The following is a 27,820-nucleotide window of genomic DNA, read 5'->3' as shown; positions in this document are numbered from 1 at the left end:
AAGAAATCCCCTTGTTACCACTTTGATGAATTCACCTGCCATATATTATCGGACAGAATATTTGAATTCTATGCAGTTTTCTGTAATATTGTTGCAGTAATTCACTAAATATGCAAAAGAAGCAGTCGTTACGCTTCACTAATACTATTAGTCTCTGATATTTCCTACTTGGTCACTCTTCAGAGTCTCACCATAATCCACACAACTATTTAAGATACAGCAAGGTGTAGGCAGGTGGCAAGTTAAGATATTTCTCTTTGGTTCCTAGAATCAGGCAGACCCTGCCACATTCACAAAAGGGAAAGTGCCATCTTCTCTTCAGGAAAAATCCTCCATAAAATGAACCATGTACTAAACCCAAATATGCCCCCATAGCCACAAATGACATGTCAGGAAGTGCTGCCTTGTCCAGAGGAAATTACAAGCCAAGCAGTGGCATCTTGCCCTTGTGCAAAGCAGTAGCTTTAGCATCTATTTAGCATCTATTCAGAAGCATCTGCAGGAGTGCAGCAAAACCAAAATCTGGAGGACTACAAAAAATAAAAGTGGAGCCAAGACAGACTGTGTCTGGGTAATTAAGTTTAACGGCGTGCAGGACAGATAGGGAACACCAGGAAGGGGAGGAACGCATCTTACATTCAAAAACAATTTTCCCTTTATTTTAATTATTTATTTAAAAAAAAACATGGGGGAGGGTGTCACTTTGTATTTAAAGTTGTCCTTTGGTGAGTTAAATACAATGACAAAAGTGGTTGTCTCCATCTCACTGATGTTGTAACTGTTCTTCTAACCTGCATATTCCTTCCAGCACTTATATAAGGTGTCAGCTCTTTGTACAGTAGAATTTCCATCTGGGTGGCATCAAGCCTCTACTGTAAGTGTCTAACAACAAGCTGATGTGATTACCCAAATCATCAGCATCTGGAACATCCAAAAAGCTGTCATTTCCAAGACATTCTCTGTACTACAGTACCACTTTAGCTTCCAAGGATTTCTTCTGACATCATTTTCAAAAGTCTGATAGATTACACAATGAAACACAGGTAACTGTACCATGAAGGGAACGGAGAACCACCTTTCTGCGACTAAAAAGTCGTTATATTTATTGAACCAGAAGTTAGTACAACTGTATAATAATTGTACGTATGAGACTAAGGGTAAGGGAGAAAGCTTGAATTAAGCACTTGCTTGACAAGCGTTTTTGTCCTGAGTGAAGCTGGAAAAAATACTTATCTGTAGATCTAGCATATTCTTCTATTGAGGTTTGGGATATATAACCTAAAAACTCAGTATTTGGGTGAATTACATAGATGCATGATAACCCTAGAGAATATACCTCATTTTTAAATGCTGCCATCTCAGCATGTAGTTTCTCAGGTCTGTAATATGCCGAGCCATCACGGACTGCAAATCTTACATCTGTCTGTCTTCCATCTATGTTCACCACACTGAAGACAATGATATCACTAAGCTTAGCAGGTAACATTTTTCCTAGTAATTCCTTGAACTGGCCATGTCTTGTTTTGCCATGTTTGTCTCTCCTTATGAACTCCTCTGCTGTGACATCTGAGTTTGGGATTTAAAAAGAGATAAACATGAAATACTGAGAGTCCATAGGTTAATTTCTCAATTTATTTCTTATTTTACAATATGGAAACATACAGGAAAGTGCCCTACCGTGATAAATCAAGTATTGATATAATGATACCTACATCACATAATTATTCAGTTATAGAGGCAGCTATATAGATAAACTATCACCAGCAAATGAAACTAACCTGAAAGACGCACAGTGGCTGAGTTTTTTATGGCTTCATTTTCCAGCTCTTTGACATGGATTCGTACTGTAGATATAACATCAGGACAAACTCCATCAGAAACTCTAACTTTCAAGTTGTATATTCCTTGGGAAGTGTTATCCACCATCATCAAAGAACCAGTCTTCTGATTTAATCTGAAAGACCTAGACATAAATCTTCAATTAGAAACCTTAATAAATTAAAATTGAGCACTTTATTCATTAACATAATTCAGGAGGCCTTAAATGTTACTATGAAGGTTATAGGTTCAAAACTTACACAAATTAGTAAACAGCCTCAGAAAAGCACCAGAAACATCTTAATTCAGTAATTACTATCTGCAGAGCTTATAGAAAGATGTTTCTGCCACTCCCAAATCCCCACACTTTCCCGAAGTTGAATAAAAGCAGCGTGTAGTTGAACCACGGAGTTCAACGTTGTCATCACGGGCAGGTCTATGAGATAAGTACTAAAAAAGTGATAAAACTACACAAAGTCGTTACAGATGCTCATCTACCCATCTGGAACACGATAAGGACTGGATGAAATCTCTGATATCATCTTAATTTGCCATCTCACAGGGACAATAATCAGTAATTGTGGAAATATTCCATGACCACTATTATGGAACAGTAACCTCTTAATATGGGAATAGGTCCAGGGGCTGCTGATGGACAGAAAGTCAGTCTAATTTGCGGCTACCTAAAGCTTTTGAATTCTTATTCACAGCAGAAACAAAAAAAAAAATAATTTTCAAACCCATTTTCTGCATTTCAAAGAGCATACAATTATGCTATATGCCATCTCAACTTTACGATATGAACAAATAATGTATAAGTAGGCATTAAGGATCCAATTCAACATTTCAGTTAACAGAAGACACTCCACTAATCTGAGTCATGGTTTTCGCATGCAATTGTAAATTTAGCCATCAAAGGAGATCACCAAATTCCCTTCCACTTTAGATGAAATGATTCCACTCTGCCCTTTTAAATTTGGGATTTGTATTCCATCAACTCTAACATTTGAGAGCAAGTATTAAAAACTCTATTTTTAAATTGCATCTTACAGAATGTACATTTTTAAATAAAACAGTGATGACATCCGACTAAAAAATCAGCATTATGGTGTGATCCTGCAATTTCTTGGAAAAAAAAAATATTAATGCATTAATTTCTTAATACCTAGCTACCCAAGTAAAAAAGAAAAAGAGCATTCAGAAGGTACACTCCTTAGTACACTCAATGACTTTGGCTTTATGCAAAACCTGAACACAGAGAAATACACGGTGAGTAAAATAATTACAGAAGCATAAATATCACTCATTTTGACACAAATACAATCCTCACTTGAGCAGTTTTCCTTCAATGAGAAACGTTTTATTGTCCCAGTCATCTTGATCTGGTGCAAACACTTCCCCAAGCACTGTTGTTGACCATTTTCCTGTTGAGATAAATTATAATAAATCTGCATTTAATTTTTGCTTTTCAGTGCACTTTATATTCTGCTGCATTCATTACTACATCTGTTATTTTCAGATTCCTGCTCAATTTGGTGATGGTTATGATCCAGGATCCTTAAAATAATATATAGCTTGTCATACGATTTCTGCCAGTTCTGAAAATGTGAGTACACTATGGATGTCACAAGAAAGAAGTAAAGCTGAAAATAACACAATACAATTACAGAATGATACATAAATAGAACTCTATATAATTTACCAGACCAAAAAAAAAAAAAAAAAAAGTCACCACGTCAGGAATTAATCCCCGTATGTTTCACTGCTACTCTTATTATTTCAAACAGCACACAAATGGAATCCAGTGAAAGAAGGAGAGCATCTTGTGGGATGCAGCTGGGAGATAAGGACATGACTAAGAAAAGGAAATGGGCAAGAAGCCACAAAGCTGTGCCAGTTCTTGGCCCTTTTTTCAAACCCCTGTGGGCTGTCACAGAAGTGGAACACCCAAGCAACTGTTCTAAATAGCAAAAGGAGCAACTCCAAGGAAGGAGACCTTTGAACGTCACAGCCAAGATCCAGCAACATGGGAAATTTTTAAGATTCATATCTGGAGCCAATCCACCCGAGAAAGTTCATTCTCTCATTTCTATGGTAGGATCTGGTCACATCTTTTTCTAGCTTAGGTATACTGAATTCCACAAAAATAACTCACTGCAAAATACCTCCCACAGATTAACATGTCTAATATTTATCAGAAATTCTACTATTGCAATGATAACTTAGATACAGCCAAGTCTATGGAATTCCCCAAGAATGGAATATCTGGGGAAAGGCATAATAAGCCATGCTTAACAAGGGCCACCAGGACTAGTTTAAGGTCAAGTTTTACAGGTAATTTCAGGAAAAACACAGTAACAGAAATCCAAGACAAGCTTTAGAAAATATTATTAAACTACTCATCCTCTGCTAAACCACTCTGATGAGAAAACATACAACATTCATGTAACGGATGCATTTGCTCTGCTCTCTCCCACTATAACATTAAACCTCATAGTACTGTGGCTGCTATCACAGAGCAGCTCTCCTGATAGTACTTCTTGAAGTATGTACTGCACATCACTCAAGAACACTTCTAGAACAGCATCTTTTTTTTTTCTCCCAGTTCAAAGACTACATGTTCTAGAAAGCAGTCATTTACTGCACCCCAAACATTATATTCTTTTCCTAAAAAAGCACTGACACAGCTTTTTCTTAGACCCCTTCTTGCCAGCAGAAAACCTCCCTGTTCAAGATTTCTGTCCTGTTCTGCCACACAGTGGCTGTCACAGCAGAGGTGGGACTGATCTACAGTTACTGGGTAGGGCTCATCTATGAACCTCTGTTTCTCCCTGCTTCAGTTCTGCCATTCCCATCAGATCTCTCAGCATCAGATACTTTCCATATCATGCATCATGCACACACAAAACCCCTTTCCTCTGTGCGAGTGAAAAACTAGTGGACGGAAAACAGTTTTTATCACTTTATGAAAATACTGCTTTTTCTGTAAGTGCATTATATACTCGTTTGCAGCTAACAGTTTTTTGGTAGGTGATCTTTTACACACTAGGGTCTGAGCTTTGCAAATATACTTTACTCATTCACATCATTTAGTAGTTTATAGAATTGTAGTTTCAGGTTTGAAATACGTAAACTATTTAAAAAATTAATTAAGAACCGCAAGAGCAAAATCATGTGTAAAACTGTGCTATATTCATGGATCTGATATAATATCCAGATAGTACTTACCTTTGTAACTGTACACATAGACCTCCTTATGGCCAGATTCATGGCAGTTGTCATTTTCATCACCAATTGTTATAGTTAGGGTGTTTGTAGAGCTCATAGCTGGAATCCCACTATCTGTTATAACTATTGGCAGATGAAACACCTTCTGCTTTTCTCTGTCAAAGGACCTCAAAGCAGTTACAGTTGCTGTGTTATTTCTGTTGTCAGTAAGAGAAAAATCCAAAGAATTCTGATAATCTGGTGGCAATGAAAATGTGAAAGGTGGCCCATTTTCCTCACTGTCCGGATCAAATGCATGAAGCAGCTTTGATGTATGGTTCATATACACAATTTCAGGCCTCAGCATGTTTTCCCAAACTACAGGCGTGTATGGTGCCTCAAACCTTGGTCCATTGTCATTAACATCAAGCAAGTTAATCAAAACTGTAATGCTTCCAGTGTGGGCAGGTGTCCCTTGATCTGAAGCTTGTACAATTAAACTGTATTTTTGAATGGCTTCACGATCTAGTGTATTTGCCACAACGACATGACCATATTGGTCAACTGCAAACTGTCTGATAGGATCCGAATCTGACTTTATAGAATATATAATGTTCCCATTCAAACCAGAATCCTTGTCTGTAGCTCTCACTGTGGCTACTGTAGCACCTACAGGCATGTTTTCAAAGACAGGGCTTGTCTCAATAAACTGAGAAAGGAAAACTGGGCTATGATCATTAGAGTCTTCAACTTCAATCAGGCATACTGCAATACTAGAAAAATCAAGATCTTCTACTGTAATAGTAAGATTAAACTGCCTTTCATGTGCATTCTCAAAATCCAATTCTTTTTTCAGTCGAATGGTGGCACATTGCCATTCTTTGTCACTCTCTATATAAAACTTCTGGTCTGGGTCTCCACCGATGATACTGAATATTAAGTCAGCATTTTCCCCAACATCTGCATCTGTAGCACACACTTGCAGAACTTCTGAGTCGATGGCACTGTTTTCAGGAATTACTGCCTGCCACATCTTTTTTGTGAATTTAGGTACTTGATCATTGACATCTGCAATCCAGATAGTGGCAGTGCCAGTTCCCGTTAGCCCTCCCCCATCCCTTGCTTCAACAGTAAGAAAGTAATTTTCAGTCCTTTCTCTGTCTAGCATTCCCCCCGCTACATGAATTGTACCAGTATTGGCATCGATATTGAACATGTCAGTACCAAACTCATTTTTTACATTCTCTGTTATCCTGTAAGTCAGGACAGCATTAAGACCTACATTTGGATCATCCCGATCAACTGCACCCATTTCCATGACTAATGTGTCTGCAGGAGAATTTTCAAAGACATTCCCGTTGCAATCATCAGGCATGCATGTGAACATGGGTGCATTGTCATTTACATCCCACACATTAATAATTACATCAGCAAATCCTGTAAGTCCTGTTCCACCTTCATCAGTAGCCAATACAACAAATCTCCACAGTGCTCTCTCTTCCCGATCCAGCATCTTGTGAGAGTAAATGCTGCCCGTTTTCTCGTCTATTGTGAAAATATCTGTTGCACCATGCCCATGCAATGAGTATCTCAAATCTCCTTCATCCACATTACTATCAGGATCATTTGCCATGACCTACAGAAGTTTTGAAAAAAAAGACATAGAAATTACAAAATATGCAATGATTGCATTATACCCTATGTGCTGCTACAGTCTAAAGGAGTCCAAGCAAAAGAATATCACATGCAATTAATATGTGCAGGGCAAATAAATGGCAAATGAGAGGCAGCTGAGGGACAATTCAGAGTAAGTAAATATGCTTTGCACTACAATAACAATGTAGATATTCTAATACTAAAATAATATTGTCGTATTGTAGAGGTAATTTAAATATGCTATTCTGATAGCTATTTTAAAATGTAATTATTTGCATTTTAGGATCACAAATGATCAATCCTGCTTCTCCTACTTACTATCTTTGTAATTATTTTTCCACAAAAGTCCATTTCTCTTCTTCCACTGACAAAAAAAACCTCAGTAAAACTAAATTTCATTAATATATCTGTGCTGGATTATTGTTAACATAATTTTACCAGAGTAATCTGTGCTTTTTTACTGAAATATGATCTCTGAAACTGCATATACTACCTGAAGTACAAAGACTGGTAACCCATCCAGTTCCTCCATTATACTTCCATAGTATTCATTGATAGAGAAAACTGGAGTCTCATCATTTTTATTCAAGACATTGATGACGATAACTGCATAATCTTCCCATTTCCCATCAGAGGCCAACAAGTGAATCTCATACATTTTTGTTTCTTCATAATCCAGTGGTTGAGCAATAAAAATGGCTCCCATTTCTGGTTCTACATCAAGTACTCCTCCTGTGTTTCCAGCTGTGATCTGATACCGTAATTTAGCATTTGTTCCTGTCAATTAACATCAAAAGACACACATTTCTTGAAGTAGATTGAAACATGGAATGTTAAGAGGAAGTACAAATCTTATGATAACTGATTTTTGGTATTAACAGTTATGTGGTCTTTTAAAACATGCAGCTATGCCAGATTACTTACCAGCGTATTGAATTCTGGTACATCCAATTGTAATCTGTGTCTTATTATAAAATGTGTCTTTGCAATTAAGTATTAATTCTGCTTTTACTTATGATACCTTGAATTCTCTGAAGGATCAATATGACTGGCCAAGGCTATGGGACCAAAGAAACATTCTTATTTGCTAACATGCAGCGTGTAAGAATGAGTTATCATAAAACACCTCATATCATAGAACCACTTCGCACTCATATTAATTTATGCACAGACTTTACCAACAAACAGGATAATTATGTATTAAGCCAGAGGTGACAGTCCTAACAGAACTTCTCACAATTTTAGAGGTAATACCAATTCCCCAATGGTTTTAGATCAAGTAAAGACTTCTAGCCTTTCTGCAAGCTCTACCTTCACATACCATTCTTCTCCTCTTTCCTTCTTTCATAGCTACATCTTTAATCATTTACTTTATTAAGAGGACAGAAATGAAGTGTCATACATCCATCACATCAGGGCCTCTGATCCAACACTAGAGAGTAGATTTACACACAGCCTAAATAACAAACTAAGAATTCCTTAAGTAGGTAAATCCTTCTTCAGTACAACTTGGCCACATTTGCCTCAACCTCCTTGAGCCAGGGGGGAATTAAACACAGTCAGGATGTACTTGCGCTTCACAGCCATAATGGCAGAACAGTCCTTTGGGGCTTGTGCAACAAAATATGTGTGGTTTTGCCATGCAGCAAAGCCAAATTAGTAGTGCACCATGGCCAAAAGACAGAAGCCTGTACCGTTCCCTCTCTCATTTATAAGCACTGGTTATGTACTTATTTTTACATGACTTACAAATTACAGCTGAATTCCTGACTGATTTGTAGATAAAACAATATAGCTAAGACTCAACATATGCATTTAAGAAGTCTAGATTCAAATATGAGAATGTGTACCAAAAAAAAAAAAACCCACCAACAAACCAAAAACCAACAATACAACTATACTGTCCACAGAAAGAGCAAATGAACCTCACTGAAATCAAGTCTGATTCATTCTAGTCAATGAGGACATTTTTATTGGTCCCCATTTGTAAGAAAATGGTATGATCTATAATAAATTTGTATTTGCTGGCACAGAAATTATTCCCTATCAACCCACATTAATGCATTGCCTCCCGAAATAAGAGTTGACTTATGCCTCACAGCTCCATTATGAACTAATGTTCATGCCCAATCAGTTCACTTAAAGTTTTAAAATCTGAAGACAAAAAGACATCCACCTCTCTAACACCACTAAATATGTCTTGCTGTGCTGAAATTAACTCATTAATATTTTAGACACAGCTATGGGGAATTCCAATGCTTTACCTTCATCTTCATCATTAGCACTGACTGTAATGATACTTGAGCCCACATCCTGGTCTTCATCCACATTAACTTCATAGACACTCTGAGTGAAGACAGGCTTGTTATCATTCACATCGCTGATAAAAACGCGCACGTAGGCTGTGTCTAGAGAGACAAGAAACAAGACATTAAAATACTCAGCTGTGCCACTTCTGTCAGCTACAATTCCTTAAACTGTCTAGCTGCACATTAAATGAAGACGAATATGCAGACAATATAGAAACAAACCCTTAGGGTTGTGGACAATACGTATACCAACATTACTCAAAAGCACTTGGACATCAAATCAGTGTCACATCCAACTTGTTTAAACAGATAATGTGTGAATAATTGATGCCTAATATGGCAATTGTATAGCTTTCAGTCATAACTTTTTGTCCTGGAGCTACAAAAGCCAAATTTTAAGTCTTTGTTGAAGAACAGTCGTCAATTGAGAATGGGATTTTTCTATCTTGAACTTTCCTGCTTCATACTTCATAATTACTTTTGACTGAATATAGTACCATATTCAGTGCTCTGAGAAACACTTTATTACCCAAAGGTCTGCATCCTACAGATACTGGGTGCATCCTTGCTAGCTAGGAAATACTCACCAAACTAACTGTGAAGCCATAGTTTTCCTTTAATGTCAGAACAAAAAACTTACCTGGTCATCACATGAAATATCTCTTCCAGACCTGCCACAACTGTTGCACACAGAAACAGTAGGGGAAAAAAAACAAAGCCAAAACAACAGGCACTCTTTCACAAGTGCACTTGAAAAAAGGTAATTAACATTTAACCTTGCACTTCAGAGCTTTTATTTTCAGAGACCAATCCAGGTAAAATCATGCTTGCCACAGACGTGTCTCTTACCTGAGTTTGGCTTCCCATGTTTTCCAGGTCGAGCTGATTCAGAGCCATCTACTGACTTGACTTCGAGAAGATAGGACCTCTTCTTCTCTCTATCAAACACTGAGGCAGTGTATATTGAGCCTGTCTGTGAGTCCAAGTGAAAATATGTGTAGTCTCTGCCACTGTCATGTAACAGGGAGTAAGTTATCTAAAGGATTAAAAAGAAGTTATTAACCTACACTTTCCTTTTGTTCACAACTAAATACTTAGAGAGGAGGAACAGTCTTGTATTTGAGAACTTGATCAGGGCCAAGAAAGCTGGGTACAGCTGCCAGCTTGAGCAATATAGTTTAAAGTCAATTAACTTCCTTGCATGTTGGCTGCTGATCTGTAAAGGAAATAAATTTGTCGTGTTTAATCAGTCCCTGAGTTCACTACTTCACGTTTGTACAGTGCTTGTGCAACAGCACTCAAACTCAGCTAAAGAACCCGGGTACTAATATAATAACCCCAGGAGAGCTGAATTTGAACTTGCCCAGTATCATAGACCATGTTCTAGTCTCTATTATATGTAGGTTTTTGTGCACTTGACTTCAGCTTGCACTCTTGTTCTAAGGATATAGCTACTTTTGATTTCTAAAATCAGTAACAAATACATCTACTTTTGATGTTAACTTGACATATTTTGTAAGGGCTCAGTTTTCAGTACCCCCAATGATTTACAACTCACAAAAGCTTTTAACACATCTTTCCTTCCATTAATTTATCCAATCATATTTTAGGTCTATGTAGACCTTTCCAAACCACAGCATTTTATAGCACATTTTTCACCTGAACTACAGACTGTATAAATATTTCTTCTGTTTTCTATCTCTCACCTACTAGTTTTAGCTGGATTTTTCATATGGCAAGACAGAAACGTAATTAACTACTTTATTTGATCTCATGTTTCCCTATTAGTGATCCCTTTCTTTGGTTGAAGAATTCTAGTCTACTTAGCCATTGTTCACACAGAAGTTGTTCCATACCTTTCATCATGGAAGATGTAGGTCCCCACTTGCTTACCTCACCATTCTGACCAAGGTCAAGGTCGGTGGCAGACACCTGAATGACAAATGTCCCAACACCAGCTCCCTCTGTTACCCAGGCTTCATAAATAGATGAAGTGAAGAATGGGACATTGTCATTGACATCTAAAACATCAGAAAAGAGTGCATAAAGAGAAAACTATAAAACTTTAAAGAAAAAAATAACTACTATGATTATACTATAACACTGCTGAAGAGCTTACGCACCTGTTACATTAATGTAGACTGTAGTGAATGCTGCCAGAGGAAATGCAGCAACATTCTGTGCTCGAACCCTCAGCAGAAAGCTCTTTGTTGTTTCATAATCTAGTGGCTCAGCTACCAGGATGGAAGCAGAACCATCATGTCTGTTTGGAGTCAGGTAGAAACGAACTGGCATGTTGGTCTCCGGAACAAGTCCCTCTTCTAGGTTGTAAGTCACACGGGGATCACCAAGGGGAGAAGTTGCTTTGATTGTCTGCACAGTTCAAAAAGTTTGCATAATGAACACTTCTGTAAGCACAGCAACATGGCTAAAAGCTTTTGTGTATTAAGTCTCGCAGATCTTCAGCTCTCAACTGAAAACAGTAGTACAAGTATTTCTTGATACCACATCTTAACCCTGCCTGATACATCTCCAGGCTGGATACAGCTGCAACCAAAGGTTATCAGTCATTACATGTTTGGTTACTCATGCTTTTACCCTAAAAATAGGTATTTTGGAGTAACTTCATAAAGCTGTTTCGATTACTCATTTCAAGCAATCAAACCAAACAACTCTTAATTACTTTAAGGCAAGTAATCTCCTCAGGTAACACAGAAGCATTCAGAAAATTGGAACGCCTATAGTGTAATCCAAATGGGAAGGAAATCAAATAATGGTTGCACACATATAAATTAGAGCCAAAATGCTGATTACCATTAGCATTTCCGAAAGAAAACTGAAAGCACATCATCGGTCCCTGCAATACACAAAACTTTTATAAAAGCTCACTGTATTTAAGCAAATAAGCAATGTTCAGCTACCCTCTAGCTTTAAAGCTATAGGCAGACAAACCAGTTTGTCCCAATCTTACCAAAACTGATGCATCTCGTGTAGTATTCTCTGGAATAACAACTTCATAGCTGTCTCTTTCCCACTGTGGAGGCTGGTTTTTTGCACTGGTAATAGTTACCGCAAGTTCAACTTTACTGCTCCTATTGCCTCCATCTGTAGCAATAATCTCTCGAATTATAGATGATGTCTGTAGAGTTAAAAAGGTTTCATTACAAAGGGTTTTGATCAGGGCTCAGATGAGCTTTCCCCCCCTCCCTCAATTAAATAAATACACAAAATTAAAGGCACACTTAAAAACTGCACAGAAGAACATTCAAAACTGCAGAATACTCAGTTCAGAACATGAAGTAGGTGCAACATTGCTGAAAATGCTGCTATTTGCTTTAGTTAAGATTGTCAGAAAATGTTGCTATTTGTCTCAATAAACCTTAGCAAATTTCACACATGCTTATAACAAAAGCAAGAAAACCCAAACACTTTGCGGAGCCCCTGGGTACTTAAGCTTACCTATCAACAGTTTTTGTTATTAGGTCTGTAGGGGTTTTAAGATTCAATAAAGATAATATATTAAAAAGATATACCTTCACCAAAGTTTTGTGTCAGAACTTAAATTTCAATATTAAAAATATCTATTAGGTATTTAAAGATTGACATCTACAACAATATTTTTGTTTCAACACAAATTACAACACTGAAAACATCAAACTGCTTACGCAGGTATTTAGAAATGCCTGAAACTGGTAAATTTGGGATAATTACGTGCACTGGTTTGGTTCATTATGCCTTCACCCTCCTAAGGGATAGCTATGCTTAGTTCACCATGACTAATGTGTATCAAGTTGGGGATCTGTATGAGAAGAAAAATTTCACACTCTTTCACATTCAGGTTTGTGGTTTAATTCATTGCCTGTTAACACCTGGACTCTTGCTCACCTGCTTATGGTCTCAGCCCTCCATTCCTTGGTATTCATATGCCAAAGCTAATGAAATAGGAAAAACAAGTCTCAGAGGCAGTGCTGTCAGCTGCTACCTTCCAGCTGAAAGCGGGGCTTGCTTAGAAGCAAGTCACAGTGAGCTAAAAGCCTTAGACACAATATTGATCCTTTAATGTGAAGCAGTAACACAAACTCGTGACTTCAGTCTCTCCTATGATATACCGAGATCGCCAGCCTAAAAAGGCAGGAAGCATCATACCTGAGATATGGGTTGGTTCACAAACACCCATCCTGTAGTAGGATTAATTTGTAAGAAGTTTGGTTCTTCATTTGCTATCAAATATGTAATGGCAGCATTTGAGCTGTAGTCATCATCATGGGCTGCAACACGAAGAAAGCTGGTCCCAACTCTTGTGTCCTCTCTTAGGAAATCTAATGTCAAGAAAGGATTTCATACTGATAATTACAGTCAAATTGACCATGAACATCTTACTAAGAAATTATGAAATACTAAAGTAATAATGTATGGAAGCTGTAACTTGATCTTCCTTGGAACAACAGCCATAAATCAATCTGAATATTTTAAAGAGCTGCTGTCACTCCAGAGCTGTGCATCACATTTGAACTTCATATTATCATATTCATAACCTGGAATTATTATTTCTCATAAGGTACTACTTTTTTTTTTTTTTTTATGTCTTGTATTTTGGTAAGGGACTAACTGCTCTGTATTATAGAAATATACATAAATGGAATTTTAATTTATTGCATAAAACCAGAAAAAAGGACAACATTGTCAGAAACTGCTTTCTAGGATTTGCACAGTATAACTAATAGAATTACCAGTCTTCATTTTTTCACAAATATTATACATGCCTCTGGGTGTTTATCCACAAACAGGGAGGGTTTTTTTAAGAATCAAGAAGGAAAGGTAAAACAATGAACAATGAAGAATTATGAAATTCAAATGGGAAAAGTATGCAATCATAACTTATGACAAAAATCTATTAATCAGAAAACAAAGGATACAATTAGTTTTCAGTGCTGCACACTCATTATTACAACTTTTCCATCTCTATGTAGTACCACAGGCTCTTGGAATAGTCAGGTAAGGAAAGAGACTGACATGGCTATTGTTTCAAGGAATTTTCCCGTAATGACACTCAGGAAAGCCTACAAGTCAAGACTGAACTTGTTACATTGCACATTCCACAGGATAACATTCCGCAATTAACAGCGGTAAGTGCATCTCTGGCTGCAATCACCTAGTTGGTCACACCATCTACTTCCAGAAAAGACAAACCCCCAAAATCTTATATATCAGGTAAGCTCACACTCAGGGCACCGAAATTCATCCAAAAATGACTCTCAATTACATTCATAGTGGGTGTTTTCAAATCTGGGATCATTGTCATTTTGGTCCAAGATGACAATATTTATCTGACACATTCCAATGAGTGGTTCCGCTGCCTGATCTGTTGCTGTCACAGTGACGGGATATTCCCTCTGTTTTTCTCGATCAAATATCTGAAGAGTTGCCAGAACTCCTGAAAATAAATCAAATACCAGAGAGCCAAATTACTATGCATTTGACAATATTCTACATTTAGATGTTTATTTGTCTGTCAATACACTGAGATACAATACAATAGGTTAAATATACCAATAACGTGAACTTCAGGTTCAAAGATCCAATCACAAGATTTACCAACTTCAACAGCTTAAATTGTACTGCTCAGGCAGATGCAAACTTCATACAATTAGACTTAAATTGAGAAAACAGAGATATTTACCAAACTGACTTTAAGAGAAGCAGTTTATAAAAAATATTTCTTGTGAAGAGCAGTAAGTACAGGGTAAAGGCATGTTTCATGTCTTTTTATCCTCCAAAATTTCAGCCTGAATTTAGTTTTGCCTTCCAAGGCTTAGTCTCTTTGCTGTTTGTAAGACTACTGTCAATTGGATAAATCATTTTATATGCCATTAGCAATGTTGCAAGGCAATGTGCACATAAAATATGTTTGTTTTTTTTAAATCCAGTTACAAAAACACAGAAGTTATTTCACACAGCAAAGCTTCCACATTTCAGGGAAAACATCAGTTCTAGTTCAGTACTGGACATGTATGAAGCTTTTAGTTTCAAGGAATATTTGTTCATACAGCTGATGCAGTTTATATTTTGTTTGCTATCAAAAAACTAAATTAAAAAGCATGAAGCCTGATTTTGTTTAAGCTTTTTTTTCCATCAGTGTAACAAAGTGGTTTCTATCTGCCAGTATCAGTTCTGGTATTTGCTTTACCTGTGTCAGGATGAATACTAAATGCTGGTAGGACACCATCTCTGTGCATCAAGCCATATTTCACTACACCATTGTCTCCTTCATCAGCATCAGTAGCTTCAACCTGCAGTACAACTGTCCCTGAAGGCTGGTTTTCCAATACAGAAGCATGTTCCCGGTAATACTGACACTGAGAGCGGGAGAAAGAAAAAAAAAAAAAAAAAAAAAAAAAAAAATCAAGGACTCACCATGCCATTTGATTTAAAGATATACTAGAGGGGGGCGGAAAGAATTAAAAAAGATTTATCTACACTTTCATTCACATGTGCTGATGTTAATGCTTTATCTGTACCACAATTAAATTTACATACTGCAATTGCTACTTTGCAGTTACACAAGCAACACAAAACAGGAGGCCACTGAGCATCTCCAACTGATGAAAATACTTGGAGAAAAAGTTAGTTTCTTCCCAATGTAAATATTTTCTTTTTTTGTATTAGTAAAAGTCTTATAAAAAAGAGAACATATACTTGCCCAAAGCACACAATTGCTTTGGTCAAAAAGCAATTTCTATGCAAAGTAACGTTGTCAAGGACAGACTACTGAGAGTTTCCAAGACTGACATGAATAGCCACTGACTTTTCAAAATGTGCAACATTGCCCGTCAACACTTTAGCCATTAGCCTCAAACTTGAAATTTTTAGATAACAGGTCTTTAATATGAATAAACATTCTGAAAATACATTTAAGCATTTATTTTTTAGAGTACTTTACAAATTAAGCTAAAATACTTTAATTCTTTCTTTCATCAGTTCTAGACACACAACCACCAAAAGAAGCCTGTGCAATTTAGAGAGCTATTTTGGAATACTGTGGAACAAGTCCACTGCATAGATAGCTATACCTATCGATTCCTCCTCACATCTACTACACTGAACCTCCACAAGTTATTCACTCAACCTCATCTTCTAAAACGCCAGAGATGAGATGTGATTCAGGGAAAAGGCAGTGCTCACAGGAACTGTTCTGCCACAAGAGGAGAATAAATCCTGTAAGTCTTAGGAGAGGGATGGAAAAGATGAAGAAGACAGCGGCATCAGGACTCAAAGCCAGATGGAAGTGGACCACTTCTTGAATAGCTCATCTGCTGCATCACTCGCACTGACAACACAGTCTTAAACACTTACCACACAGTCTAATACAAATGACCGAGCCTCATTATAATTTACCTTCTGAAAGACAGGTTTGTTATTGTTGACATCATCAATCTTCACAACAACCTGGGCAGTACTTGTAAGAGAATGGGGCCCTCCAGAGGCGTTATCATCAGTAGCTGTGACATTAAGTACATACTCTGTCCCCTGCAGCTTAGGAAACGGACTTGAACGAAGTCTAACTAGCCCTGTAAAAACAATGTGTTTTTTATTTTTTTTACTACATTAACCAATTACTCTTGCTCTTCTCACTAGTAAGCATGACAACAAACGATTCTCATTTACCAATTCACCAATGAACCACAAGGCTGCTACAGTGTAATGTAACAATGGTATTTTTACTGCAGTGTGATATTAAAAAAAAACTAAGCACAACAGGTTTGTCTGCAGACATGTCTATAGAGCTAAATGAGACAACAGCTACAACTCAGCTGACCTGTGCATGCTAGCTTTCATGGATCTGCTGCAGGAAAAACCAAACAATTAACAAAAAAATCCAGAGAAACATTGTGGCAGACTTCTGTTGCACCTGCACCTGCCACACCAGTAAGCCCAGCCATGTTCCTGTATCATTATTGCCACAAAGCACGTGTCGCCCTGTTAACCACACCAGCATTTAGCTATATAGGCATATCCTCAGAAATGTGTATTTTGCTACTCTCCCAAGTCACACAAATGATACACAGTACTCAATGGGACATAAAGGCACTGTCAGAGAAAGATGTATGAAAGATTTGCTACAAAAGCAAAAGAAATTACAGCTGAGACCCTGCAGTAAGAAGCTGCCATTCTTTTGCTCCATCATCCATCAATCACCTCTGTTATTCAGCAGGCACAATAGCAACTGTCATTACAACAGAGTACTGTCACAGCATCAGTGTCACTCAGTTTGCTTGCAAATGTATTGTTTTAGCTGCAGCACTTATTTTTGACACATCTCTGCTTTACCTTGGCATTTCTGCGACAAGGGGGTACAGATTATTCCCTGGACATTGTTTCTGAAAAGAAACTGCTGCAAGTCACTGTATAAACCTTTATGGGTTTATTAAGCCACAGAACCCCAACAGTGTTGTAAAAAAAAAAAATATGCTCATGTTTCTAAAATTAAGTTTCAAAGACTATAAAAATTAACAGATTAAAAAAGTATGAAAGTACATATACATAATTATCTATAATACTACTATGGAGCTAATCCTAAGAGATGCCATCAATCAAATCAAGCACTTTCAATAAAGATTTTTCAGAAGCATCAGGTATACTACCCCTGTGGCAATTAGACACTTTTCAAACCATTGCTCCTCTTCAGGTGCCAAAGTATCTTTAGAAATTTAACTCCTGCAACTTACAATTCTGTTTATAAGTCAGCAGGGATAAAAGGAGCTCTCAAATTCAGAATCACGTTGCAACACTTGCAAGTTACCTGCAGATCATATTTTTGGCAACATTTCAGAATCTGACATTAATATTGAAAAAACATGATTTGCATTTAAATTAAAATTTCATGCTAAGTGAACTCTATGAAATAAAGAGAAAGAATAACTTAGGTTGGCTTACTCCTTCCTATATATTCAATGATCGAGCTTTGAAAAATTTAAGTTCAGATTTTGATTGCAGTTCATGACAGGTCAAATATAGTTCAACTGAAATTAAGTTACTTCAGTCCTTCAATGGCACTTCAATTTGGTTGCTTGTCTCTGTCCCAAAACACCCCCTTTTGTTTTTTCAAGCAATCAACAGCATACAAATCCTATTAATTTAAAGGGATACATCAGCCTACTCTGACGTGTGTTGGTGGATTGGTTTTTTGGTGGGTTTTTTTTTTGAGAGAACATCAGTGTTGTGGGGTTTTTCTTTTGGGGATTTAAAAACATGCAACTGCTGAAAAGAGTTTTAGAAAATGTAAAACCTGGTATTTCAGAACAAATTACTTAAACAACAAAGTATTCACACTTTTTTTTTTTCATCATGCATGCAGTATTCTTGGCTAAATAAGATTGGTCATGTGAATTATTTTGTCCTTAAATGAAAAATATACTTAGCTCGTATTTTATATACTTTTGCCTTCACTGTAACGAAACAGTGGTAGCCTCATTCTGCCTACGAATGCATCATTTTGTGTCAGTAAATAAGTAAACTCAGCTAAGAAGTCTTTGCTCACATGCATAATCGGGACATAGACATAAGCATAGGAAAAAAAAAATAAAACCCTCATCTGAAAACTCAAATGTCCACTTCAGTTAAAACCAAATTATTGAAAAAGTTGCACAAAGAAAACTATTCCCGTCAGAACTGTCACCCTATAGCTTTTTCTCCTAACGCAGCTATTTGATTACTGACAGTATTTTAGGCTAACTTCAGCAGGCGGATGTCAAGGTTGGAGAGCACCTACAGGCCTTGCACACTCTTCCTCTTGCTCCCTGGGTTTGGCTGCCCGTGTTCAAGGCCAGCTCTGACACCATGCTGCTGGCTAATCTTGGATCAGACAGTTGGTTGTCACAAGCCTTGTCTGTGGCCTCTGGCCCATGTCCCAGGAGCTGCGTTTAAGCTCAGGTCCTTTCCTGAGCTCCCCGGGGGTGTGCTGTACCTGGCTGTGCATCTTGCTCACCCTGACGCTGCCCTGCTGACTTGCTTTCCCGCTTGATCCGAGACCCACCCCCTCACTGCGCATTTGTCTGGTGACCACTGGGTTTGTTTGGTGACCACTGGACTGTTGGATGAACCACGTTTATAGCATGGGATGTCCTAGCCTGGGATGGCGGTCTGTGGCTGTGAGGTCCCTGCCCCTGCCTGCCTTGGCTCCCATTTCACCTTACCCTGCAGAGCAGCCCTTTCTTGCTGCAACTTTGAAACTAGTTTCCTAGATTAAATGTTATTCAGATCCTTGTTTGACATTTTGGAATGTCACATCTTTATCAATAATAACATTCTCTATTACATTACTGTCTATTAAGTTACCTGTTATCTACAATAATGCTCTCTATTAAGTTACTGACCAAAAGCAAACAACAAACAAGATACATCAATTATACAAAGCTTTTAGGAAAATGATACAATTTTTTTAACGTTACAAGAGAGACTAGAACAATCATATCTTTTTCCTATACTACTTTTAAATAGGTTAATATTAGCTTCAAAAATAGCATATGCTATCCAATTTTTATAATTGCTACCTAATAAAGACCAAATTCAAGCTGCATCACGTCAGAATCAGCATTATGCCTGCAGTAGCAGAGAGCTAATATATTATTACCTTTCTTAGGGTCAATAACAAAGTTTCCTTTTTGATTCCCAGACAGAATATCGTATGTCACACCATCTCCATCAGGGTCAACAGCATTAACTGTAGCAACCAGTGTGTTTGGGCCTGCATCTTCAGAAACAAAACTCCTATAGCTGTCAAAAGAAATTACAACACCACATTTATGAATTTAGACAGGAAATAATATATGCAGAACTCCGCTTCACAACACCTACTGACTACCTGTACAAAGGGTACAGCAGAGACTTGCAGTCCACCAATACAACTGCACTGATAAGCTGCTGCTTTGCTAACCAGTGAAATGATAATGTTGCTGGTCTATCCAACCATCCACGCCTTTCTGTTGCTGCCTCCCAGACTGCCATTGCAAACTCTCAGCAGTACTGAAGCTTTGAAGCTTAGCTTTGCAACAAGACCTGCACTAAATGCAGAATTCATTTTTTTTTACTTTATAAAAATGAGTTGCATGATTCACAGAACCAAAGCAAACATTTGCTAAGTTAAAGCGTTGCTTGTTATAGCACTTTCTGACACCAGCACTCCAAATGCTTTCAGTGTAGTCTGTACCAGCATGACTAAGATGAGAACCAGATCTGGAGGATATGTGCATAAAGTCAGTTTTACAAAAATCTCTTCTCAAGTCCAGGCACATTACTGACATTGTAAGCTCTTAAGAGGCATTATCAGCCTGAGCTTAACGCTCTCTGGAGTAGAAAAGCCCCCTGCTTTAGCAAAGTCCCAAATATTTATTATTTTATCTGACTGGATTGAGCACAGGCCAGACTAAGCATACTACAGACCTGTCCACAGTAGATATCCCAAAGCTCAGCCACATGAATGAAGTACAACTGGCTGCAGCAAACAACATAGATAAAATAGATGTATGTATAACCATATGTATATATAATTACTGGGTTCAGAGTGCTTATGGACCCACTCTCCATACGCTGGAAATACTAAAAAATTGAAAGAAAAAGAAAATGGATGCACAGAAAACTCCTTTCACTTTTGTTGTCTAGATATGTATGTTTTCATCAAAACCTTCATAGAAATAGCTTTTTACTCCTCCCCCAATCCAATATGCAATGAAGTAAGAGAAGTAAATTATTCTGGTTTAGCTCAGTCACAACCCTCAGGACACTGTCTTAACTCTCTATCTGGAAAGCAAATTAAAAGTAATTCTGATAATTTTGAACATGAAATATAGGGACAGAAAAGTTCAAGTCATCACAAGAGGTCTCTTAAAAAGAAGAAAGCAAAAACTGACAAAATGAAAGAGAGTGGTAGCCTTAAGTATTTCACAACTGAGATAAAGAATAACCGTGATGAAAGAAAGCTTGTGGGCAAGGAATGATAAGTTTATACTGGACTGTAAATCTATTTAAACAAAGGGCTAGAAAGACAACTTCATCATCTTAATCTGCATTAGCTTGCCATGGAAAATAACATTCATTGCAAACTTAGTCTCTCAACAGGGCCTAATTTACAGGTGTTCATGATTAATCTATTTCACAGAAAACTTCAGCTAAGTTCTGTCTGAAATTCACCTTTGGGTTCAAGATTTTTTCCATTATGGGAATGATAAAGCAAAATCAAAGCCTGGTTAGCCTGGTTAAACAAAAACCTGAGCTAATTTGAATTCCAGGAATTCCAATGAAAATCTACACAAATATACAAAAGCGGTTTCCCTGCTATTGCATAGGGAACAGAACAGCTTCTTGTGAATATTTGGTAATTTAAAATAATGTTCATTTTCATAGTATTCTTCAGTAAACTTCAAATAAAAGAGCTGGCAGGCGCTTTTTTTTAAACTATGTTTTCTACTTCAAACTTGTTAGAGACATTTACAGCACCTTTAATACTATCACTCATTTCTGATTAAAAAAATCAGGAACAAATACAAGACTAACAGATACAAATAAATATTCAATGACCCTGACTATTACAACAAATAAATAAATGAAAAACAGGCATCATCTGAAGAGTGAGAAATTTAATCTGGTTTAGTATTTGCAAATGCATAGAGATCCAGTAAGAATTTACAAAAGATCAATTTTCCAAGCCCCATCTCGTAGGAGATGTTTAGAAAAGAAAGGAGGGCACAATATTTTGAAGCCAGAGGTTAACTTTACATAAAATAAGGACTGTCAGAAAGCTTCGATATTTTGTTCAGCTAAACCACAAGCTTAGCATCACTGAAATCTCTGACTGGGTTTTGTTCTGAGCAACTTCTACTTTTAAGAGTAGAAGGCTGATGCAGAAGCTGACTGGGAATTCCATTAGTAAGCCTCTAACACAAATGCAAGTTTGTAGTACTTTTGACATTGCTTCAGAGGCTTCTGAGCCCCAGCTATGGAAGAAAAAATGCTTACTGATGCTTTAAAAGAAGGAGGGGAAAAAAAAAAGTTCAGTTTGTAGGGCATGAGACTAAGTGAAATTAAGTGAATCCGCTTATTGACATTTATCTTGTGTTTTTTACAATTCAGTGGTCATTTAGGATTCTGTCACCTAGGCATTTTTCTGTAACAATTATAAACCAGGGATGCAGACTGCTGACTCTGTCTAAGCTTAAATTACCTAATTAAAAGACAAAATTCTACCATGTACTCTGGATCCAGGCTGAGGACAGTACTGAGTCGCCTGCTTTTTCTGCTTGATTTTCTCGGGTGGTGGAGGGGTTTTCTTGAAACGTATAGTGTTTCAGTACATATTGGCAAAAACATAAGTGCAAGATTTGTCAAAAGAGACTGTCTATATACTACTTCTAGCTAGCTACATACATAAGTCCTACTATACATTGAAAGTATCCCTAAACCTTAAAATTAAGAACCAAACTTAAAGCTGCCGGGTTGTTTTTTTTCTTTTTTCTACTGGTAATAAGAGAGTTTCAGAGTCAAAAGATGATCCTGCATTTGTCAGTCCAACTCTCAGATTTGGTTGAACCAAAGACAGTTACTATCCTGTAACGATCAGCCTTTTGACCACAATACAAAAAGCAACAGTGAAAGACAAAGATACCAAGAGTTTTAAGAATATGTATTTACACTGTCTGGGAAAACACAGGTGCTTCATCATTCACATTTGAAACATGGATCCTAACAGTTGCTGTCCCAGTCTTCGGCTCTTCCCCTTGATCTACAGCCATAATTACAAACTCATAAAGATGGTCAGGTTGCTCATAGTCCAACCGTGTTGCTGGAAAAATAGTACCATCTGAAGTAATACTGAAGTCTTGACTCAAAGCGTAATAGAGTAATTTGGCATTCTCTTTTGAATCGCAGTCAGTGGCTGTCACTATTAAAAAAGAAGAGGAAAACATTGTGTAGGCCAAAGTTTGTGAATTGGAATGTTACGTACTTTAACAACAGAATTAGTGTGTAGTATAGAACTATTTGTCTTGGTATGTGGTGCTTGAAAAAAATCATAAAACTGTGCTATATCCCCTGTGTTTGTTATTGAAGTAACCTTTAAGTCAAGTCCCTCGTTGAATTCAGCCACTAGATCTTGCCTTTGTCTGCTGGATTTAAAGAGTACTACCAAGAACATATTCTCACACCGAGATGTATATTCTCATGTCCACCTAATCTATACTACTGGCTTAAGATCACTTGGACAGATCACACCCTGTGTGATTAAAGATGAAATATTTACATATATTATTCAATTGATGCATTTTATGCATTTGTTAGACCCTACCTATAACCTACAAAACCTATGCTAAAAGCGCAGATACCGGAACAGTAACTGACAGACTACCATCAGTACAGGGTAAATCACTAAGAAGAACAGCAGAAGGTTATAAAATCCTATTTGCTATGGAACAGCACTTTTCTTGTAGTTTAATTTCGTTTTTCCCCCTCAAGATTTATCAAAAGATTCTGCAAGGGTTAAAGACTAATATAATGCCCTTCTGCAACTGCTTAGGTGACATAAATTCGTTGTATTGCTAGAACCTACTCATTTTTATATAAACATTTTCAAGATAAGATTTCTGTGGTTTACAAAATCAAAGTTTACATAATTTACAGAGCATCATCATTTAAAGCTTAAGTTACTGGTTACATTGGAAAGAAGCAGAGTCTTTTTCTCAATCATCCAAATAAAACCTCACGTAAAACAGTTAAACCATGCAAGAGACTTTTAATGCAAAAGAGCAGTATTCCCTACAGCAAGCCCACGTAGGACTCCTAAGACGGCAGAGAAAGTTAGCTGATGTGTCCATAATTTCTGATTCAACATCACTCTGCAGGTTTGCTATTGTAAGCCTGCTGCTATAATACCAACCACAACTGAAGTTCTGTTACTTAAAAATCCTACAAAGAAGATTTGTTTCTTTTGTGTCCCATCCCTCAAAATTATTTGGGCTGTGACAGCAGTAAATAATTATGATCCAATTCTACAAGGTGCCATTTGCCTTCAGAGAGTTGCAACTATACCCATGCTGGGGCAGGTAATTTTGCCTTCAGAACTGAATTCTAATTAGTGGGAGAAAAAAAAACAAACTCATACTGAACCTAACAAATCATTTTAGAAGTACTAACCTTGTAGAAGCGCAGTTGTCATAGTAACTGTTTCAGGAACACCAACTTTGCTGTAAATCAACTGATCAAATTCGGGGATGCAATCATTCACATCTGTGATTACAACCAAAACCTTAATGGGAAGAGAGGAACGTTAAACAGCCAAAGTGAACAAAGGCAGTGACTTCGTTGCTTTAGAAATATCAGATGGAAAAATTAAAAATTTCGCAAAAACATTCCTGAGGTCTTCAGAAGTCATAGCACATAGGATAAGCCATTTTTCTTAAGATTTCTCTTTTCCTGCTAAGAAACATTGAAATATTAGATTCCAAAATATTTGGAATGCCAAGTCTTAGTCCCTTGCAGCAATGTTTGCTGCTTACCCTTCATCTCCATTGATTATTCCTTATTGCTAATTTAAAGGAAAACGGACCATCTGCTTTCCAAGCATCCTTTTTCCCATTATCGTATCTTCTAATACTTCTGTGATTTGTAACACTAAAAATTCTACTGGCAAGCATATTATGTTTTAGAGTATAAATCTCCAAGACCAAGTTCTGAATTCAATTACAGCAGCATAAATCAGACGTAGATGGAACCGATTATGGCAAAACAAGTAAGAAATACAATTCTGCTTCTAACATCTTTTGAAATATTTTCTTATTCTTATATCAGATATGAGTCCACAGTTGCATTATTCACATTCCAGACAATAAGAAGTGTGTTAAATTACCCTTTATGGCACTCCATACCACTACACTTCAGACCATCTGAAGTTGGTTGAGGTATTCTGCACTACAGTGCAACGGGTAGACAGATACTCTACCTACCCTGACATAGGTTTCTATAAACTGAGAGTTGCTCTCTCTTAACTATTGAGGTTAAAGCAGGTACAAGGTAAACTACGTTTAGGCTAAATGTATTCGTAAAATCATCTCATAATCTTCTTTCAAGTCATATTGCACCACCCTTCCTATCGGAGTACAAAAAAGGATCAATAGAAATTATCAGCCTCTGGTGCGCTTCAGCCACTGTTTGTTACATTGACACACTGTTTCACAGTCTCTCTGTGTCCTCACACTTGCTCCTTATCATTCTGCTGCCTGTTCCTCTATAGCGTACATCTTATTTCCTGCAGCATGAACAAACTGGTATGTTGTATGGATTTCCTAGCTCAGTGAATCCTTTAATTCAAACCAGTGTAATAACTATATTTAGAAATACTGTTGCTGCTGAACAGCCTTTTAAAATGCCATGAATCATCATCTTTCAATATCTGTGAGTTTCTATTACCTTCTTTCTTTACAAGTTCATTTTGTGTTCTTGATGTGAAACAAATTCTTTTCTGTTCCACCTTTGTTTTAAATATGAATTATCTCAAATATATATCATACTTCATGAAGGTTTAGAGTAAGACAAAACCTCATGTCTGGCTTGGCCACATTTGTTTCCCTATCTTCCCAGATAAGGCCTAGGACCTATGATGGGATGACATATTGATCCCTCAGAAATAGCCTTTTCACCGTCTGCAAGACTGAACTCTAAGAGTACCTGAACAATCCCTCATCATCTACCCACAGACAGAAAGACTTTTTAAGAGGACAGTAGAATAGACAGCATGAGCTGGGGAAATGGGAGCACCTAGTGAATCTGTATGGAAGGCTGAAGGAAAATGGAAATACATACAGACTGCCAGAAGTGAACACCCACCTCAGCTGCACTGCTGAACTCTTCCTCATTTTCCTCTGCTCTGACCAAAAGAAGATACTGGTGTTGGTCACTCTCATAATCCACACTCCGAGTTAAACTGATACCTCCTGTTGCTCGATCAATACTGAATAGACCACTAGGATTAGTCAGTAAACTGTAGCTCAGGGATTTCTTTTGATATGATACAGCAGAGACAGTAAGAAAGCTGCATTAAAAAAAAAAAAAAAGACCCTTGAGGACATAATACAACATACTGAAAAACATGACAAAAATGATACATACCAGAAATGATGGTGCAACCCTGTAGGTCTGATCAGAGCAATACTCACTGAAGTCGGTGACAGCTGTACCTAAACACCAAATTCAAACATTTTGTATACAGTAGTTCTATCATCTTGAGGTTAAACAGATAAAGATAGGAATCTCTGAAGTAGAACACAGTCAGGATTAAAAACACAGGAACCGAGGATTTCATTTTTGCTGCAGCTGAATTTGCCTACTCTAACTTTCTTCTATGGTAGTGGTGGTTTTCAGGCAGGAAACTATAAGATAAAGTAAGATGCAAAACATTCATTTTAATAACAGCATAGTAAGTTTGTTGCTGTAGTCATACCACCCTGAAGTTTCAACAGATAACTGCAAAAGGATAAAAGCTAGTCACTAACAGTGTGCATATTACACAGACATACAGTTTTAGCTCGTCTGGCAGGTTTTTTTTCCACTTAAGTCCCATGTATTTAAACTCTTCAAGTGGGAAAAAGACTTGCAGTATGAAGTAAAAGAAGGAATTTAAAAATAAATATTTTTGAAGGCTTTAAAACAGATTACTAATTTCTCAAGTGTTTGTTGCCTTAGCATGCAGGTTTCTTAGGAAAAATAACTCTGTCTCCCTGGAGAGCCCACCGACATGTATGATCTAGTGACAACTACAATCAAAAAAGACAAAACTCAGTTTGCCTGAACACCTTTTTCTGCATTACATTTCCATGCTGCTGCCTCCTCACTTCCCTCGGGTGCACTACTGAAACAATGCAAAAGATTGCTGTAGGTCGTTATCTCACTTTAGCCTGTTTCTGTATTTTCCTTTGATGTAGTCTCACAGTCAGTTTCAGCAGGCGCTCGACCATGTTCCTGCCAACAGGAATTATTTTGCCCTCCTTCTAACTCCCTACCTGGCTGCATGTTCACACCACCTCTCCTCTCCTGTCAGCACTAAAAACCACAAAGCCATGCCATGAGCACATTTAACAACCCAACTGAAAACTTCTTTTCTTCTTTTTGGCTTTGTCTTTCATCAGATCAGACTGCCCATGCAGCTAGCACATTAGCACTAGTGTCAGACCAAAGGAAGAGAAAGATCTGGTAACGCTTGTGAAATCCTAAACCCAGAAATCCAGTGCACAACAGAGACTTTGTTTTCCTGCATGCTTGCGTTATTGGTCCAATTTAAAAATCAAAGCTTTAGGATTCTAAATGGATTTTCATGACTGTTTCTGGTCAACATGCAACAGGAAACAACTTTCACTGGGCACATTGTGTATATTCAAATCTCCCGTGACACAGTAATAACCACATTAAATATTTAGTTCATTTTGGATATTACCAAGTAATTTGACAAAATGACTAATCTATTATTATCTTAGGTGTGCAAACCTATTTTTAAATAATGATAAATAGTTCTAAAGGATTTCATTATTTTTAATCCTGAACATTACTGAACCTAAGATGGCAGGCACTTCTTAGGTATCGCAGCATTTTGTAACTCTTGCATTTCTTTTATGCCTGTGCTATTTAAGTTTTTTGCAGTTCTAAAGAACAATCTTGTTATCTACTATTAACAGTTGCTCTTTTTTTAATCTTAACACACCTTGGTTATTTAGTCACTGTAAAATTGATTGTTGTAGACTGAACAGTAAAACGCACCACTACAGATGATATGATATGAGTAACAGTTGAATGAC

At 37.2% G+C, this 27,820-nt stretch overlaps 1 protein-coding gene across 6 annotated transcripts in view; it reads right to left on the bottom strand.

The window, feature by feature from the left end:
- The window catches only part of LOC101923725 (neural-cadherin-like), a 67,144-nt gene that overhangs the window by 22,204 nt on the left and 17,120 nt on the right, over window positions 1-27,820 (bottom strand). For all 6 annotated transcript variants that reach the window (XR_008749782.1, XR_008749781.1, XM_055818549.1 and 3 more), the window contains exons 4-21: window positions 25,860-26,064; window positions 24,171-24,282; window positions 22,674-22,923; window positions 19,621-19,763; window positions 16,386-16,558; window positions 15,178-15,346; window positions 14,254-14,424; window positions 13,137-13,309; window positions 11,962-12,129; window positions 11,114-11,363; window positions 10,884-11,011; window positions 9,840-10,026; window positions 8,946-9,089; window positions 7,175-7,458; window positions 5,047-6,661; window positions 3,149-3,242; window positions 1,779-1,963; window positions 1,337-1,566 (exon numbers count right to left, since the gene is read on the bottom strand). Coding sequence is in view for 4 of the 6 variants with exons in the window: in XM_055818549.1 (XP_055674524.1) it covers window positions 1,337-1,566; window positions 1,779-1,963; window positions 3,149-3,242; window positions 5,047-6,661; window positions 7,175-7,458; window positions 8,946-9,089; window positions 9,840-10,026; window positions 10,884-11,011; window positions 11,114-11,363; window positions 11,962-12,129; window positions 13,137-13,309; window positions 14,254-14,424; window positions 15,178-15,346; window positions 16,386-16,558; window positions 19,621-19,763; window positions 22,674-22,923; window positions 24,171-24,282; window positions 25,860-26,064 (4,681 nt within the window). In the remaining 2 variants the exon portion in view is untranslated. The remainder of the gene's footprint in view (window positions 1-1,336; window positions 1,567-1,778; window positions 1,964-3,148; window positions 3,243-5,046; window positions 6,662-7,174; window positions 7,459-8,945; window positions 9,090-9,839; window positions 10,027-10,883; window positions 11,012-11,113; window positions 11,364-11,961; window positions 12,130-13,136; window positions 13,310-14,253; window positions 14,425-15,177; window positions 15,347-16,385; window positions 16,559-19,620; window positions 19,764-22,673; window positions 22,924-24,170; window positions 24,283-25,859; window positions 26,065-27,820) is intronic.

The sequence above is a fragment of the Falco peregrinus genome, chromosome 14 (assembly GCF_023634155.1).
Source record: "Falco peregrinus isolate bFalPer1 chromosome 14, bFalPer1.pri, whole genome shotgun sequence".
Lineage (NCBI taxonomy): Eukaryota > Metazoa > Chordata > Aves > Falconiformes > Falconidae > Falco > Falco peregrinus.
The sequence above is the reverse complement of the archived record's forward strand: the minus strand, read 5'-3'. Positions and strand labels throughout refer to the sequence as shown.